Source organism: Hyperoodon ampullatus (genome assembly GCF_949752795.1).
Source record: "Hyperoodon ampullatus genome assembly, chromosome: 14".
NCBI classification, from domain to species: domain Eukaryota; kingdom Metazoa; phylum Chordata; class Mammalia; order Artiodactyla; family Ziphiidae; genus Hyperoodon; species Hyperoodon ampullatus.
Window position 1 is genome coordinate 22,977,809 of NC_136927.1, and position 18,493 is coordinate 22,996,301.

The 18,493-nt window shown below is 51.6% G+C and overlaps 1 protein-coding gene and 1 pseudogene across 2 annotated transcripts in view; both read left to right on the forward strand.

The window, feature by feature from the left end:
- Positions 1-18,493, forward strand: part of CRAMP1 (cramped chromatin regulator homolog 1) — a gene marked incomplete at its 3' end in the record, with an annotated part of 56,041 nt that overhangs the window by 13,937 nt on the left and 23,611 nt on the right. Inside the window, exons 3-5 of the mRNA XM_079720008.1 lie at positions 3,273-3,426; positions 9,810-9,893; positions 13,114-13,162. Coding sequence (XP_079576134.1) covers positions 3,273-3,426; positions 9,810-9,893; positions 13,114-13,162 — 287 coding nt within the window. The remainder of the gene's footprint in view (positions 1-3,272; positions 3,427-9,809; positions 9,894-13,113; positions 13,163-18,493) is intronic.
- Positions 16,122-18,048, forward strand: LOC307062550 (protein BUD31 homolog; annotated as a pseudogene). Its single transcript has one exon. The product of its transcript is annotated as a protein BUD31 homolog (transcript).

Here is an 18,493-nt window from a genome sequence, read left to right on the forward strand (position 1 = left end):
CTATCTTACTCGCAGCCGCATGGCCAGCATCTTCTGCTTGCTTTTCACTGGGTCGATAATTGCTGGAGGCCTCATCTCTGCTGTGCTTCCCCTCCCGTGTTCTGTCTGCACTTCCCAGTGTCCTACAAATCCAGCTGCTGGGCATCTCCTGTTTCCTGCCATCTCTGTGACAGCTGTACGAATACTGCGAGTTCTCGTTTCAGTCTTTGAAATGTGTGCTTCACCTCCTTACAGTTTTCTCTTTCAACTTTGCCTTTTTCACTGTTGCTGTTGTTGCCACCACCCTTTATTTACCTAGTTCATGGCTAAGTATAGAAATGCAAAGAAGTCCCCCCTAAGGGGCTGGCAGTCTTACTGGGAAAACGTAACAGGCACAGGAGAAGTGGGACTCTCAGAAGGTATATGCTGACAGATGCCACAAGAGTTCAGAAGGCAGCGTCCTTTGAGAACGCGGGATGAGGAATCGCAAAGCCCAGATTCTAGTCCCCATCTGGGCCGTCAGATCACCTCTGGGTTCGTTAACCCAGCTATGAAACGAAGTCCTGAGATTTAGAGGCCGTGTGTGTTTGCGTCACGGTTCTGGTCAAGAGCTGAGGGGAGTTTTGTGGGGGAAGTGGTGCCTGAGCTGGACGCTGGAGGAAGGCACTTCAGGTGCAGCTCTGCCTTGCTCTGGTTCACCTCCATTGCTTCTTTTAAAACAGTGAGTGAGCTTTTCATTCTTTCAGGATTTTTACTCTTTGTTTTGGCTGCACCGTACAACATGTGGGATCTTAGTTCCCTGACCAGGGATCGAACCCGCGCCCCATGCAGTGGAAGTGTTTAGTCTTAACCACTGGACTGCCAGGGAAGTCCCATAGCATTTTTACTTTTTGACCTTAAATTTTGAAACAATTTCAGAGTTGGAAAAAGCTGCAAAAAGAGTACAGAGAATGCTCACATGCCCTTTACCCTGCTTTCCTGACACCCACATAACTGCAGGGTGACCAGCAAAATGAGGAGAGTTAGTGTAACGTCATCAGTATTTGCACTGATGTCCTATTCTGGTTCAGGACCCCACATTGCATTTGGTTGCCATGACTCCTGGGTCCTCCCACCTGGGACAGGTCCCTCAGTCTTCCCTTTTTTTCCTGGTCTCTCACGACCTTGACATTTTTGAAGATTCCAAGTCTGTTCATTCATAGAGTGCCCCTCATTGAGCTTACCTGATGTTTCCGCACGGATAAGTTCATGTTTTGTGTTTTCTGTCAAGAGTACTGTGAGATTGCTGTGCATCATTGGTGCATCCTGTCCAGAGTGTGCAGTGTGATCTGTCTCAGGCCTGGCTGTGTGAACCTTGATCACTGCATTCAGGTGGCATCTCCCAGGTTCTCCACTGCCAAGTCTTTTTTTCTTTTTTTTTTTTTTTTACTTTGAGACTATGTAAATACGCTGTTTCTCATCATTCTTTCTCCCACTAATTTAAGCAACCATTGCCTCTTCTTACCTGGAACAACGATTACTGTGGTGTTTACCCAGTGATGACCTTCTGATTCTGTTATTCTTTCTACATTTATTAAGTGGAAATTCCATGCAAGGAAAAGCTCTCCCTTCTCCTCCATTTATATATTTATTCAATTATTTCTTTATACCTGTATGGACCCAGGGATACTTATTCTCTTCCATGGGTCATAATCCATTCATATCATTGTGATTTTGTTGCCCAGATTGTTCTGGATTTGCCCACTGGGAGCCTCTTCAGGTTGGCTGCTGTGTCATTCTAACATGTTCCCCTTACACTTTGAGCACTTTCTCACTTTCTGGCACCACAAGATATTCTAGACTCACCTGGTATTTTCCCTGCCCCAGACCTGGCCATTTTTCCAAGGAGCCGTGGTTCCTTTTGGAAAATGGGATTTAGAAACCAAGATCTGGGTACCAGAGGTGCTCATTGCTGCTGGGGTGCTGTTACCTCCAGGTCCTTCCCAGTGCTTCTTGCTGGCTTGGTTTTGATGAGAGTATCAGTAGTTGATGAGTAGTATCAGTAGTTGGTTCTCGTTGCATCAATACCAGAACAGCACTGATGGGGACTGTGTTCTCTGGAACATAAATTCCATTCTGAAAATCTAAGATGTACTCAGCTTTTGCATGGAGGTGTTGAAGGAAGGCCCACAGATGTATTCAGAGCATATTCTGCATGATTCTCTTAATAAACGTTCATATTTGTTATCCCTGTTCGAACATAGAATACCTTTTGTATGATCAAATCAGTGAAGCTGTTTCTGAATAGTTGATGTGTTGTTTTATTTTAAGATGCCAGATATACAGCACCCTGAGCCCCTCCATCCTTGTGTTGTGTCTTCTGATTATTGTCTTCATGGAGGTGGCTCATTTCATGGGCTCTAAAGAACTCTGAAGATTAAGCCCTTTGTCTAAGTGATGAGCTTCATGTTTCTACTGCTCTGGGGTCCTTGCCTCATTGGTATCCACGTGCTATGATAGTTCTGTTGCTGCATTATCCATTATTCTAGTTGAAACCTGAGGTTCTGGGGAAGCCAGGTTGAAGCTCATGCACAAGTAGGAGCCATGAAGGACACTTGCTTAACCACAGCGGTCCCTTTTCTCCCTTTTCAGGAAGTGTCTTCATTGTACAGAAGGCTGCCTTGTTGTAACCTCGTGGGTTTTTTTTTTTAACATCTTTATTGGATTATAATTGCTCTACAATGGTGTGTCAGTTCCTGCTTTATAACAAAGTGAATCAGCCATACATATACATATATCCCCATATCTCCTCCCTCTTGCATCTCCCTCCCACCCTCCCTATAACCTCGTGCTTTTTTTTAAAGTTAGCTTTATTATCACCCTTTGTGTTATTTTATAAAGTATTAGACAATCTAGTTTTTTTAATAAATTTATTTATTCATTTATTTAATTTTTGGCTGCATTGGGTCTTCGCTGCTGCACACGGGCTTTCTCTAGTTGCAGTGAGCGGGGGCTACTCTTTGTTGCGGGGCACAGGCTTCTCATTGTGGTGGCTTCTCTTGTTGCAGAGCACAGGCTCTAGGCGCGTGGGCTTCAGTAGTTGTGGCACATGGGCTTCAGTAGTTGTGGCTCGCGGGCTCTAGAGCGCAGGCTCAGTAGTTGTGGCGCACGGGCTTAGTTGCTCCGTGGCAGGTGAGATCTTCCCGGACCAGGGCTTGAACCCGTGTCCCCTGCATTGGCAGGCGGATTCTTAACCACTGTGCCACCAGGGAAGCCCCTAACCTCGTGCTTTTAATGTGGACTTTCTTTTCCAGCATGGGAAAGACTTTGAAGCGATTCAGAACAACATTGCTCTGAAATACAAGAAGAAAGGCAAGCCCGCCAGCATGGTGAAGAACAAGGAGCAGGTCCGGCACTTCTACTACCGCACGTGGCACAAGATCACCAAGTACATTGACTTCGACAACGGTGAGTGCCTAGGCCGGCTTCCTGGGGCCAGAGGCGGGGTGGCTTATGGTCCAGGAGCGTGGCTTCCGCAAACCTGCAGGCCACACCTCTGGCATTATTCTCACCCAGTCACACGGCCTGGGATGTACTCACCTGTGGTGCTTTGGCTGACAGGAGGCCTCGTAACTGGTGGTCAGGCTGAGTTACAAGGAAGCCTGTGGTGTCTGAGTCCCTGGTCCGCTCCCCCCCGGGAGGGAGGGCACCGTGGTCCAGAATCATACCTCCCCATTGCCCGCCCTTCTCCCAAGGGGGCCCCAGTGGGGTGAGGGTCAGGCAGGGCCTGGTGTGCGTCGGCCCGGGTGGAGGGCTGGCGTTCCAGGGCTTTTCCCAGGCTCTGTATTTGAGTCCAGTTTGCGTGGCTCCATCTTTAATTCATGAGTCTAGGTCATCGCCAGGTGCGGTTCTGACTTCCTGCTCAGAGCACCTCTGTCCTAAGGGGAGGCATTGCTGCCTCCTGTGTCCACACGCTGGGAGAATCCTGTGTCTGTGTCGTTCCTGCTGCTTCTCTCGTCGATCAGTGTCTCCACATGTGTGCTTCCACCAACTGCACTGATTTCTGACACACCCTCCAAATAACATCAGTTCTGATCCAGAATAATCGTGGTTGCTGTGGTCACGTCACTCCCCTTTGAACCTTTGCCTGTACCCTGCAGGTATTCTCTTGGCCAGTCAGTGTGTCCTAGCCTCCCCCCGCTGACCCATCTGGCTCTCCTCGCTGGCTTTCCCTTAGGTCGGGATGCCAGGGCCAGGGATTCCTCCTCTGGCCTTAGAAAGGCCCAGAGACAGTGATTCAAGTTGTCTTTTTCTGTAAAAGGTCAGATGGTGAATATTGATATTTTTGGCTTTGGGGTTTTATGGTCTTTATTGAAACCACTTCACTCTGCTTCCTAGCTCATTGTGGATAATACATAGAGGAACGCATGTTGCTGCATTTGTCTGTTTACAAAGAGAGCCCTTGGGCCGGATCTGGCCTGCAATTTGCCGTCCTCTGCCCTGGAGAAGTCCTTCCTCCCTGCCATCGGCCAGCGCTGGGGCTCTCAGGGACTGGGAGGTCCCAGGGTCTGGTGACGGTTGTTATGGTCACTGCATTTCCCATCTGGTTCTGTCTTTTTTTGGGTTTTTTTTTTGGCCACGCCACGTGGCTTGCAGGATCTTAGTTCCCTGACCAGGGACTGAACCTGGGCCCCAGCAGTGAAAGCGCAGAGTTCTAACCACTGGACCGCCAGGGAATCCCCATCTGGTTCTGTCCTACAACACTGTTCCCTGAATGTATTTCCCTTTGAATCTTTGGGGACATCTCTTACTCACCTGTCAGTGTTTCTGGTTCTACTCCGAGCTTCTCAGATCTGTCCTCACCGTCTGGCCTGCCTTGGTCCTGCCCTAGACCAGTGCTGCTCTCCCACTGTCTGGTCCTGCCCTTCCTAACCCAGCCTTTGAGCTGTGAGATCCACACAAAATGCTCATCTGCCTGGCTGCTCCCTTGCCTGAGCCCCCTCCCTCTGCCCCACCAGAGGCCCGCACCATGACCTGCCACGGCCCCGGGAATGGAGTCACCTCCCTCCTTACCTGCACTTTCCTTCACACCTTGACTCCTGCCACACTCCTGCCACTCCCACTTGGTCGTCCTCCCTAACCTGTTCACCAGGATTCAGCTCCTGTGTCAGTTGTCCCAGAAATCCTCCCCTGAATCCTCTCTTGTCCCCACTGCCGCCTGTGGTTGGGCACGTGGCGTGCTCTTCCCTGGAGGTGCCTGTAATGCGCTTGCTCGGGCAGAGGAGAAAGCCCCGGCTCGGCGGTGGAGGCCCTGGCCCCTGTCCATCCCAGCGATGCGGGGAGTGGAGGTGCGAGTCCAGGCAGCATCCTCTTCCCATTGTACCCCTCTCGCTCTGTCTCTTGACTTCTGCCTTACAAGTACTGTTTTCACACCACCTTTTCATGTTGATGTAGAATTTCTCCATGTGTTTGTTTTTTCTTTTTCTTTTTTTTTTTTTTTTTTGCGGTATGTGGACCTCTCACTGTTGTGGCCTCTCCCGTTGCGGAGCACAGGCTCCGGACGCGCAGGCTCAGCGGCCATGGCTCACGGGCCCAGCCGCTCCGCGGCATGTGGGATCCTCCCGGACCGGGGCACGAACCCGTGTCCCCTGCATCGGCAGGCAGACTCTCAACCACTGCGCCACCAGGGAAGCCCCATATGTTTGTTTTTTAAATGACATCTGTTTTAGTTTTTTTAGTATTGGTAAGTTTTCTTAACCTAATGCTTGGTGATCAGTTCTTTTTTTAATTAATTAATTTTTTATTTATTTGGCTGCGTCAGGTCTTAGTAGCAGCATGTGGTATCTTTCGTTGCGGTGCACGGGCTTCTGTTCGTGACACGTGGGCTCAGTAGTTGTGGCATGGCATGTGAGATCTTAGTTCCCTGACCAGGGCTTGAACCTGCGTCCCCTGCTTAGGAAGGTGGATTCTTAACCACTGGACCACCAGGGAAGTCCCTCCATGTGTTTTTTTTTAACATATATATATATATAGTTAGTTAGTTAGTTAGTTAGTTAGTTAGTTATTTTTGGCTGTGTTGAGTCTTCATTTCTGTGTGAGGGCTTTCTCCAGTTGTGGCGAGCGGGGGCCACTCTTCATGGTGGTGCGCGGGCCTCTCACTGTCGTGGCCTCTCGTTGCGGAGCACTGCTCCAGACGCGCAGGCTCAGTAGTTGTGGCGAGTGGGCCCAGTTGCTCCGTGGCATGTGGGATCCTCCCAGACCAGGGCTCGAACCCGTGTCCCCTGCATCGGCAGGCAGATTCTCAACCACTGCGCCACCAGGGAAGCCCCATGTGTTTTTTACTAAATGTATTTGTTTGCATGGAGATACTACAAATGAATATATTTTACCTTTCCTTTTGGATTTGCAAGTCACTTATAGTGTTTTTAAATAACACAGGGTGGATATCTTTATTCATATAGCACTTTTCATATAGCACTTTTCTTCAGATAAATTCACACAATTGAGGTAAAATTATACTAACGTTACTGCTAATTGTCTCATTGTGAGCATCCCGTCACAGCACTGTCTGACAACCCTCCGGGAAGATGCGTGTCCGGCCCTCTGTCCTGGGGGTCTGTCTGCCTCTACCTGCATTTCCCATCTAGTTCTGTCCATGACAAAGGCAGAAAGGAGCACCTGACAGACGAGTGCATGTTGCTCTGAGCAAGTCCTATTTCATGCGAGGCCCCACGTGCAGTGCCTGCTTTCTGCTGAGTTTATGACCTCACCGAGGTTCTCTCTGGCCAGTTAAATCCTTTGGCTTCTCACTAGTCTTTTTAAGGTATCTTTCCTGCTTAAAAGCCTTCTGCTTCAGGGGCCACCCATCCAGCCTGACATCTTGATGAGGAAGATACAACACAAACAAAATGGTGGCTCCAACCTCTTCTAGTGCCATATCTATGTAGTGAGGTTGCTGCTCCTTCTAAGGACCCTGGGAAGTGGGCGCTCAGTTTCCATGCTTTGCAGCAGTCCCTCAGTCTGACCCACAAGTCTTTTACTACTGTGTGTGTGTGTGTGCGCGGGCGCACGCGCGTGTGCTCTCAGTGTCCACGTGGCCATGAACGTAAGCCTCTCAATGGCTGTGGTGCATTGTGGCAAGTCGGCAGCATTTTGTTCTTTGTCAGGCCATCTCCACGGAGTCTGTGTGTCTGCTGGCTGTGCTCATCCTTAGCTCAGACTGTTGCTCACATCCCTGGTTGATTTGAAAATATTGACTCTGGTCCTGTGCGCTGTTGTTACTATCTGTCGTCATCACGAACACCCTCCCTCCCTCCAGGCTGGCACGCAGAAACGAGTTTTAGCTGTTTGGCTCTTTCTCTGTCTTCCGCATTTCTCTTTTTTGTTGTTACATAGTCTGTTCTTTCTGAAAGTCATTCCACGAGAGCAGGTCTTTCATCTGCTTTGGCTGGTCTCGAAACACTCTCTTCCAATGTGAAGGCCTCAGAAACAGGAGAAGGGGAAGGGGGTAGGAGGAAGCTACTTGGAGATCAGGCGGTGGGGGGTCATTCCCGGGGCCGTGCTCTAGCAAGTTCTGTGCTTTCACCGCCACCAGGCTATGGGCAGAGTGGACCACCCAGGCTCCCGGTGTGGACGTGGTGCATCGTCTGCCCCGAGGTCCAGAGGCGTGTTGCAGGGTGGCCACACTGAGCTCTGTGGGACATCTAGAGTGGATGTGTCTTTCCTGGGCATTTTTGTCACCTCCCCCTGCTGGACAGCCTCCTAAACTCCCCTCCCCCACTGGAGGTATCATTCCCTTTCAGCCCTTTTTCCAACTTGGATGAAGGGTGGATGCATCAGCCGCCCTCAGTTCCACAGTCAGCTCTGCAGGGTCAGCCCCGCCGGGGCCATTCTCCCTTCTCTGCAGTGTCTTCTTTTTTTAACTTTTTTAAAAAAAATTTATTTATTTTTGGCTGTGTTGGGTCTTCGTTGCTGCACTTGAACTTTCTCTAGTTGTAGTGAGCGGGGGTTACTCTTCATTGCAGTACACGGGCTTCTCATTGCAGTGGCTTCTCTTGTTGCAGAGCATGGGCTCTAGGCACGTGGACTTCAGTAGTTGCGGCACACAGGCTCAGTAGTTGTGGCTTACGGGCTCTAGAGTGCAGGCTCAGTAGTTGTGGCACATGGGCTTAGTTGCTCTGTGGCATGTGGGATCTTCCCAGACCAGGGCTCGACCCCTTGTCCCCTGCATTGGCAGGCAGATTCTTAACCACTGCGCCACCAGGGAAGCCCCTCTGCAGTGTCTTCTGCCTGACCCACATGCCCTTGGTGTCCCGGTGTGGCCCCATGGGAAGTGCCTTCTTTCTGTTGAGCCGAGGGCTGCACGGAGGTCTCTCGCTGGTCCTGATCACCTTTCAGAGCTGGTGGCAGTCCGTTGACCGTGTGAGGCCAGAGACCTGCCCGCCTCTTGGTGCTGCACTGGTGGTCACACTGGGTTCCACGCTGTGCAGCTATTTTGCAGCCCCTCCCCCAGCCCCGGCAGCCACGGAGCCACAGATCTTTGTCTCTCCTGGACGCTTCATATCAGTGGAGTCATACAATGCAGGGCCTTTAGTGTCCGGTTTCTTTCACTGAGCATGACGTTTTCCAGGTGCATCCAGGTTGTAGGGTGTGTTAGGCTTTTTTAGGGTCCGTTCATTCCTTTCTATGGCTGAGTACTGTTCCATTGTCTGAAAGCCCACGTTTGTTTATCGACTGCGTGGTGGATCGTAAGGTTCCCGAGTAGCGGTCCCTGTAAGAGTACGCTGAGTCTGTCGGTCTTTCTCTCAGGAGAACCTTCGGGAATGGTTGGCGTGTGATGTTAGCAGAGCCCCAGGCTCCTCAGAGGCTATCCGAGGTTCAGAATCCTTGTTTTAGGTCATTCACTCAGAACTTTACTTTCTATTTACTAATATACTTTTCTTTTCCTTTCCTATTGTTGTAATCACACACAGCCAAATCTTTGAAAGGGGGTCTCTGGGGAGAGAACAGTTGTGAGAGGGACACATGGCAGTGGTCACTGCCCTGTGAGATGATCGGAAAGGGGCCAACTGGGCAGTAACCAGACTTACAAGGCGCTGTCAGGCTTGGCTTCACACAATACACTCAAGGTAACAGTGACTTGAGCACGTGAGGATTTCTTTCCTGGCATCAGAGACGCCTGCAGGTAGGTGTCCAGGGCGGGCATCGGGGCCGAATCAGTCTATTACAGAGCCTGTGGAGCCTCCGTCAGCACTTCTGCTCATACCTGGTGGTGTGGTCTCCTCCAGCCACGAGCAGGCTATACATGGGCTGGCTTAACCCTGGGTGTTGCCTCCCAAATCACACTGTGGTCTGCTGCTGACAAGCAAGGGGGCGTCCAGAGCACTCAAGCCGCATTTCCTCTTCCTTCTGGCCCCAGGCCTGGGGCGAGTTGTCTGTCATCCCAGGAGGCATGAGAGGTGGGCCTCCTTGGTTCCTGTGCTGCCAGCCCCTCGTGGAGGTTGGGTGGGTTCTGTGCACAGAGAGGTGGTCCTGACCCTCCTCTGCCTCGCGGAAGCCGGCCATGCTGGACGTCCCGTTTTCCCCTCTGGGGACGTTGCTCTGCCTGTTACGACTAGTTTTCTGAACCACCCCCTTTTTCTCTTTTAACTTTTTATTTTGAAAATTGCAAAAACAGCACCATGTTGCCGTGTACTCTGCCCAGTGTCCCCTGATGTTAGCGCCCCGTGGTTCGTGGTGCAGTGGTCAAAGCCAAGAAGTGTCCCCCAGCACCCTGGTGTGCACACAAGCTGGGCAAGCCCCGCACGTCTGTGTTTTCTCCTTCTAAAGCCGCAGCCTTTCCTCATTTTCAGTGTTCTCTCGCGGGCTGAAGAAGTCGTCCCAGGAGCTGTATGGCCTGATCTGCTATGGGGAGCTGCGCAAGAAGATCGGGGGCTGTGAGTACCCTTTGCTCAGGGGCGGCCTCCTCCCAGCAGGGCCTGCCTGCTATCCTCTTACAGTTGGGAGTTTTAGTACTGGGGGCTCTTCTGTTTTCTCTCCGACTTACATTTTGAAAGCATTTTAACGTACAGAACGTTTTAATATACAGAAAAATCGAAGGAGAACGTAACAACCCCCACATACCATCATTTAGATTCATGGGTCCTGAACCTTGGCCTTGTTTGTGTTACTGTCTCTCCCGTTCTGTCCCTCCTCCACACACTTGCATTTTTTCTTGCTCAGCTGTGTGACTGTAAGTTGCAGACGTCTGAGCCCACTCTAAACCCCTCAGCCATTGGCCCCAGTGAACAAGGACATTCTCCTGCATGCCCAGCAAGCACATTTAAGATTTATCAAGTGGGTACCACAGCCTCACCTGGTATCCTGCCCAAACTCAGATCTCCCAGTGCGTCCCACCATGCCAGGCAGGACATGCCTATTGGGAACAGTGCCCGCTCACAGCTGCCGTGTCTTTTGAGTCTTGACCTAGAACAGCCCCCACTTTCTGGCCTTTCCCGACCCTGGTACACTGAAGGGTCTGGGCCCCTCCCTTTGCCTTGCTCTGAGCATCTCCTTGTAACTAGATTCCTTTTAGATGCACAGGTGCTCTGGCCTCCCCATGTGACCACAGACAAGAGGCCTCAGCCTCGCCTCTCCAGCCCCCAGTTGTCCACCTGTCACGTGGGTTGGAAGGGCACACACACGCAGGACCACTCTGAAGATTAAATGAGACACTATGAGATGATTATAAGCTGTCACCTAACACGTCATAGCCGGACAGGAGGGCCGTCAGGGTGGGCATTCCCAGGGTGACCCGCCCTTCCTGAAACAGGCAAGAATTCCAGGAGCCTCCAAAGGAAGGGACAGGTGGCCTGGCTCCCCTCCCCATGCTCCTGCAGGCTGACAACTTACTTAAACCCCCAGCTCCTGCTTTGAGTGCTGTTGAGGGGGCTCTGGGGCCCCACCCCCTGGTATCCCTGCTTCCTTGTCCGTCCTCCTCTCTGTCCTTGCCCTAAAATACTCCTGGTCCTGGCAGCATGTTGGGGTCCCGTCCTCCATCTCCCACGTCCCAGCATCCCAGCCCGAGTGCTCCCCACAGGAGGCAGGCCTCATCCTCTTGTCAGCTTCCTGTTACCCTTGGGGTGTCACCTGGGTCCCCCGACCCAAGAGGCCTCTGCACTTGGACTTCAGCCCGTCTTCCTGCCTGGCGTCCCCTCCAGCTCATCTGCTCCTGGTCCTGCTGGTGACACCTGGTTGGTCCCTCTTGGTCCAGCAGCACTCGAGTGCACGTGTGCACACATATGCACACACACACACACACACACACACACACGCATACACGCACATCCCCGTGAGGCCCTACCTGGGCTTGGGGCTCCCAAAGCTGCTTCAAAGCACTCCTCCTTGGTGGGCCCCTCCCTCTGAGCCCCCACTGCACCCACCCACTGATCCACCTGCTGGGACACTATTGTGTCCTCTGGTGAAGGTTTGTGGAGGAAGGAGCTCGCTGGGATGGGCAGTTGTCCGCGTGCCCTGCACACAGTGTTAGCCCTTTCTGGGCTATTGGGAACACATGTCTGAGCTCCAGTGGTCAAAATGCTCTTTGTTCACATACTTTTTGTAACTGAGGCCTCCAGACATCCGATTCTTAAGACATAGACTGAGTCTCTGCTGTGTTCCTGGTCCTTTGACACACCCCACCTTGTGTCACAGCAGCTGCGTGAGCTGGGCGGCGTTCCACCTTGAAAAGGGCCTGAGGACCCTCAGTTTCGATGGCAACGGATGACTATTCAAGCCTCCTGGGCTATTGAGTGACAAGTCACACTTTGCCCCAGGCCTGGTGCCATGCGGGTATCAGGACAGGCTGGGGAAGACCTCGGCTGTCTGCAGTCCTCACCAGTTGGTTGAAATGGCTTCTCTTCAAAGGGAGGTTCCTTGCATGGTGCCCCCATCTGGTGACTTGAGCCCCGAAGTTGTGGTGGTCCCACCCTCCGGGCCTTCTGTCTGTCACTCCGTCCATCCAGGCTGCCGGATGCAGGACCCATGGGCCCTTCCCTCCCCTTTGGTCTCAGCTCACAGGTCCACGAATGTCCTCGACAGGCTGGCTCTCGTGTCACATGCTCACGCATAGCCCCAGCGGTCACTTACACTGACTGTGCTTGTGTGGTCCATGCTGTTGGAGGGCAGGGCTGCGTCTGGCTTGTTTAGGGACGGGGTCTGTGTTTGCCCTCCCTGGTGCCAAGCACTATTTCCTGAAGATCCGTTTCCATCTGGCACATGTCCCTTCAGCCTGCTGGGCTTCCTTCAGGCTTTCTCACCATGCCTCTGTGCCGGCTGTGAATTCTTTCTGTTGTCATTTATCTGAAAAGTCTTTATTTCATCTTTGTTCTTAAAAGGTATTTTTGCCGGATGTGGGATTTTGATGACAGTTTTTTCTTCATGGCTGAGAGGTCACTGGCCATTTATGTCCTTGTTCCTCTGTAGGGGATACATTGTTTTTCTCTGGCTGCTTTTAAGGTTTTGTCCTTGTCTTTGGTTTTCAGCCTGGCTGTGTGTTTGTGACCCATTGTGTTTTATTCCCCAAATATTCAGCAGGGTTCAAAGAATCTCACAGTGGCCTGCACATACGCACCACCTCCATCCTCCTTTTACCTGGTTACTACACTTCCTGTCTCGTGTGTCCTGAGGGCAGCAATGAGTGGGGGATGGGGCAGAGGAAAGGGGCGTCCGCTCTAGTAAACACGCAGGGTGTCAGTCCGTCGTTCAGAGCTGACGGAGCCGGGCCCGCAGGTAACCCAGGAGCCCCGTAGGACAAGAGTGCGTGGGGCAAGGTGGGCCCAGAGAAAGGGGAGTCTCTGAACGAGGTGGTTGGGGGCGAGTGGCAGACCAGCACAGCAGGGGGTCTGGGGCGTGGGTTTGGAGGCATGATGAGCTGTGCAGAGGTGGGAGTGGTCCCCTCCCCGAGGATGTCCAGGTGGGCAAAGACAGTGCTCTCAGCACAGGTGACGTGTGCGGGCCCTGGGGGAGGGCTTGCAGCTAACATGGGGTCTTACTGTGGAAGACCTTGACTACCCCGTTGAGCAGTTTGAAGTCTGCCTTGGAGATTATTATGTGGGGTCTTGCTGGGCTTCGCTCCTGACTACTTGATGCTCACGTGTGTTTGTTTTTCCATCAAAGGCATGGATGACAAGAACGCCACGAAGCTGAACGAGCTCATTCAGGCTGGGTGAGTAGAGCTGTGTGTGAGGCAGGCTGGCTCCTTGTGGGAATTTGCTTTTCTCTCAAATATAGACCTCGAAATATGTTCAGTTTTCTCCCCTTTTCTCAGTGAGGACCATTAAATCCTGAAGTCCTCAGAGTTAGCCCTGACACCCTCACAGTTAAGCATCTGCCCGTGAGGAGGTGGCCAGCCCGGGGGACTGACTGACCTGCCCCCAGCTTCTCCCCGTCCTGGGGGCCCCATCCTTGTTCTTCTGCGGGTCTCCACTCAGCCCTCACCTTCTCACCGTCCCACTCTTTTCCTCAACCTTGTGCATTTCGTGGTGTGGGGGTCTCCTTTACTTCTAGAAGGCCTGCCCTCCCGGCCTTCCTAGTACATGTTTCTGGTCCTCCCGCGCTTCCTCTGCCCGCCCTTCCTCCTTGTGCCTCTCGAGGTCAAGCTGAGTCTGACTCTGTTCTGCTCTCACACTCCTGGCCTCCCGATCACACAAAACCACTGGAGACCCCCACGCAGCTCTGACCTGACTTCTGTGACCGTTTCTGCCCCAGAGAGGCCGCACCAGGACTTGCTGCATGGAAAAGCCACGGTGCCCTGTCCTTGCGTTGCCCAGTGGCCCTTTGGCTTGCCCACTGCCCCCTGCGCTCTGACAGCCTTGCTAGTAGGTCCCTGGGCTCTGGCCAGGTGTCTGACCCTGAGCTGCTCTCCAGCTCCCGGAACTGCCCTCCCGGGGCTGTCTCGGCACTGCCCCCAGGCTCTCCTGTCCCTGCACCCTCTCCTTTGGCTACTTTTAACTCTTCCCAGGGCCTCTGTTACCTTTTCTGGGTGAAGAATCCCAGATCTGACTTGTCCCCCATTTCTCTGCCTCGACGTATAAGTCCCATTACAGCCTGGATGTTTCCTGTGTTCCAGCTGGAAGCCTCCAGCATCTCTTCCTAGGAAGGATGCCCCAGACCTTGCACTCTGAGGGTCTCTCAGTCAGCACCTCTCACTCCTCTCTGCAAGTAGCTGGAAGCATGGCAGGCGGGCCTGTCCGTCTCTCGCAGCCCTTTGCCTCTCTCTTGGCTGCTCTGGCCCAGTCCCTCAGCACTGCGGCTGTGCTGGACTCCAAGGCACAGCCCGACCATCCCCCGTTACACGGTCTGGATTTCTCACCTGGTGTGGGGTCCTCATTGGCGGCCACCGTGTCCCTCCCACTCACCCCATCAGAGCCTCTGTGCTCCCACGTGGACCTCTCCACTCCTCATCTTAGACCCGCCCACCATCCCCAGGCCCCTGCTGCTCAATGGCCAGCTGTCCTGTAGATCGAGCCATCCCTGGGAATAGTTTCCCTGGCCTCTGCTACATCAGCAGGATGTTGTCTTGTACCCTGGTTGTTTTCCTCCCTCGGCCTGGTGTTGGACGGCCAGCGAGCCCCCATCCCTCAGGTTGAGTCCCTGCCAGGTTGACTGTGTGCATTTCTGCTTTGGCTCCAGCCCAGCGTCTGACCTTACAGAGGCTCATGTTGGATCCTCCAGGCTCTGTGTCTGTGAACTACCATCAGTTTGGAGCCAGGCCTGAGAGTAACTAGGTTGTACGTATCACTGCCGTGTGAAAGAGCAGTGATTCTCCCCAGCGGCCGGGGAGTGAAGGTGGCCTGGCCAGCTGGTACCACTGGGCACATGGAGCCTCCCACAGGTGTGGGGGGTGGTCAGAGGCAAGTAGGAAGAGAGGCCACCAGCCTTAGCCCTGGGGGTTGTCTATTGCACCTCCTTTTCACCTGCTGCAGCTTTAGCATCTGGCCTTCCTTCCCACCCTCACACCTGCCCTGTGCCCATCAGGTGGAAGCTATGTTTGCTCCAGGATCTGAGATGTTCGAGCAGTGTTGTGCATACACGCCTTTCCCAGAATGTCATCTCAGTGAGATTGTGCCATGTGTGGCCTTCCAAGGTTGGCATCTTCCACTCAGCAGTACACCCTGAGATCTGTCCATGTGGCTGCGTGGGTCTGTGGTCCATGCCTCTGTGGAGTAGTGTCCCCAGTATGGCTGTTCTGTGGTCTGTTGGTCCAACCCCCAGTGAGGGACACGGGCTGTTTACAGAGAGTAAATGACTCGGCATTGGCCTCCAGCTTTTTGTCTCATCTTGCCTGTGCAAATCCCCAGGGGAGGACGTGGTGAGCACATGCAGACTTTATAAGGAGCTGCCAGCCTGCTTTCCAGGCTGGGTTCCGGGTGCTCCCCATGCTCCCCACACTTGGTGTGTTCAATCTGTTCTTTTGAGCCACCCCAGTGGTGAAGGGGTGTCTCATTGTGGTTTTGACTTCGTTTCCCTGAGGACTAGTGATGTTGAACACCTTTGTTATGCTCACTGGCCATCTGTGTATCTTCTTTGGTGAGGTGCCTCTTCAAATCTTGTGCCCATTGCGTTTAGAGTGTCCTTTATATATTCCAGACACAAGCCTTTTGTTAGGTAAGTGATTTGCCAATCTTTCCTCCCAGTCTGTGGCCCGCCTTCTCACTCTCTTTAGCAGTGTCCTTCACAGGGTAGACGTTTTCAGCTGTGATGAAGTCCAGTTTGTCATCTTTTTCATTTATGGATTGTGCTTTTAGTGTCACATCTAAGAAGTCGTTGCTTAACTCGAGGTCACGAAGTTTTTTCCTATGATTTCTTCTAAAAGTTTTATGGTCTGACGTATAAATCCACGATCCACTCTGAATTAACTTTGGTACACGATGTGATGTTTATGCCAAGCTTCAGTTTGTGGCCTGTGGGTGTCCAGTTGTTTTGGCCCCCTCTGCTGGAGGGTCCATCCTTCCTCCATTCGCTGCTTTTTCATCTCCATCTAAGGTCTGTTGACTGTGCTACGTGAGTCTATTTCCAGACTTGAAATTCTGTTCCGTTGATTTACTGTGTGTTCTTTCGCCAACACATCATCAGTTTTTAAGAACAAAGCAAAAGGCCTGTAAAAGTGAGACAGAGATGGGGGAAATTAGTAAGGTGCCTGTGGAGAAGTACTCCTTGACTTAAGACCAAAAAGCATTGAGTATTTAACTAACTTCCTGTTCCTGCCTCTCATGCAGACCTTTTCCAGTTAACTCTCAATCTCCCTTTGTTATAAAATGGTAGAATTGGATTAAGGAGTAAATGAATTGAGAAAAGCTCTAAAGTTGAATCTTATTACCTTGGTCACAGACCCAGCAGCATAGAACTTAGCACATGCTTATTAGATTTATCAAGTAACTTTGCAGAGAAGAAAATGAACCTCATATCAGAAAGGAAAGCCTGACTCCCATGCACATAGAGGGATTACTCTGTTGCCTGTTTTGTGACACTAGTGGAGGATTCAAATAGGACCCTCCACATTGTTCCATCTGACAGAGGGCAGGACCTGATTCTCCTGCAGGTGCACCTCTGCAGCCTGGGCTGGGACCAGGCTTCACCTGTGCCGGCTCCAGCCTCAGGCTGCTCATAGAACTTCCATTTGTGAGAAAGGGAAGGGGCTCGTAACCTCAGAATGGTTCTCTACCATAAAGCAGGGGCTGTTCAATTTCACTAAAAAAAAAAAAAAAAAAAGGAAGTCACTAAACAGCAGTTTAACGGAAAATGTGGTTATCACAAACACAAGTGTCACGTGACATGGCTCCCCCTGCTCTTTAAATCTTGCCTGCTACTGTTGTGTTTTGTTTGGGATGGATGGCAGAAACGTCCAGTTGTTCCCAGCACCCTTCATTGGAGGCGACTAAGAACTGACTCGAGGGCTTCCCTGGTGGCGCAGTGGTTGAGAGTCCGCCTGCTGATGCAGGGGACACGGGTTCGTGCCCCGGTCCGGGAGGATCCCACATGCCACGGAGCAGCTGGGCCCGTGAGCCATGGCCGCTGAGCCTGCGCGTCCGGAGCCTGTGGTCCGCAACGGGAGAGGCCACAACAGTGAGAGGCCCACATACCGCAAAAAAAAAAAAAAAAAAAAAAAAAAGAACTGACTCAATGTTCTTGGTTCCCGCTCCTGCACCCCCACTCCAGCCTCATCAGCACATCCCTGGGAGCACTCTGCTGCCTGTATTTCCCCTGGGTTGAGGTGGTTAAGACTCAAGCACTTGGTCTCAGTGGAGGCCTTGGTCCCTGCAGACTCCCATCCTCTCTGAATCTCCCCTCCTAACACAATGGCAGGGGAGCTGGCTTCCTGGAGTTTTCATGTCCAGATAACTGGAGAAATATAAGTAAAATGAAAAAGCAGGGGAACTACTCTCAATTAAAAGAACAAGAGGATAGAGAAGGGGCATCCAACAGCGACGGAGGTTCTGATAAGACTGAGGACCAGAGAGGGAATGTGATCTCCCCAAAGTCATGTACTGATTGGTAGAGCTGGACAAGAACCTACGTCTGTAACTGAAGAGACCAGGGATCTTTCTGTTATACTCTTGGGAAACAGACGCTAAGATCTTTGCCAATTATCTTGTGGGAAAAATGCCTAAAGTCAGAAGAAGCTGGAAAGCTCCCCTAGATGACTGGGAGTTGATGGAGCCGACATTGGATGAATTAGATCAAAAGATGAGAGAAGCTGAAACAGAACCTCATGAGGGAAAGAGGAAAGTGGAATCTCTGTGGCCCATCTTCAGGATCCACTACCAGAAAACCCACTATACTTTTGATCTCTTCTACAAGCGGAAAGCCATAAGCAGAAACTATATGAGTATTATATTAAAGAAGGCTATGCAGGTAAAACCTAATCTCAGAATGGAAAAAGCAGGTGTATGAGAAATCATGCTGCCTGAGGTGCATTCAAACATGGAACACCGATCTGGGGACAAACTGCATTTGCCAGGACCCCAAAATAAGCTGTCAGTGGACCGGCTCATCAAGTGCACGCTCTGTGGCTACCGGGGCTGCTCTGGCAGAGGCCCTTGGGCCCCCTGACCCCACTCTGCCCTGGACTTTGGACTGCGCAGTTTTCTGCATGTCAAGCCACCCCTTTCCTGGGAACAGCTGTTCCTGTAGAGTGGAGCCCACGTATGAAGGTTTCATGTTCATCAGCTGTGATTTGTAGAAATAAGACTTTTAAATCTTTAAAAAAATAAATAAAGTAAAAGAACAAGAGAAATCCTCTGAGAGAACAAATGATGAAACAGACCTCTCTAGTCTACCAAACCCCGAGCTCAAAAAGGAGGTAATAAAAATGCTGAAGGAATTAAGAAAGACTCGTTAGAAATGTAGATCACTGTCATAAGGATCTAGAAAGTATAAAGAGGAACCAGTCAAAATCAGACAATTCAATTACCCAGATGAAAGCTGAGCTGAAAACAGTAAACAGCAAACTAAATAATGTAGAAGAACAAATAAGTGATCTGGAAGATAGAATAAC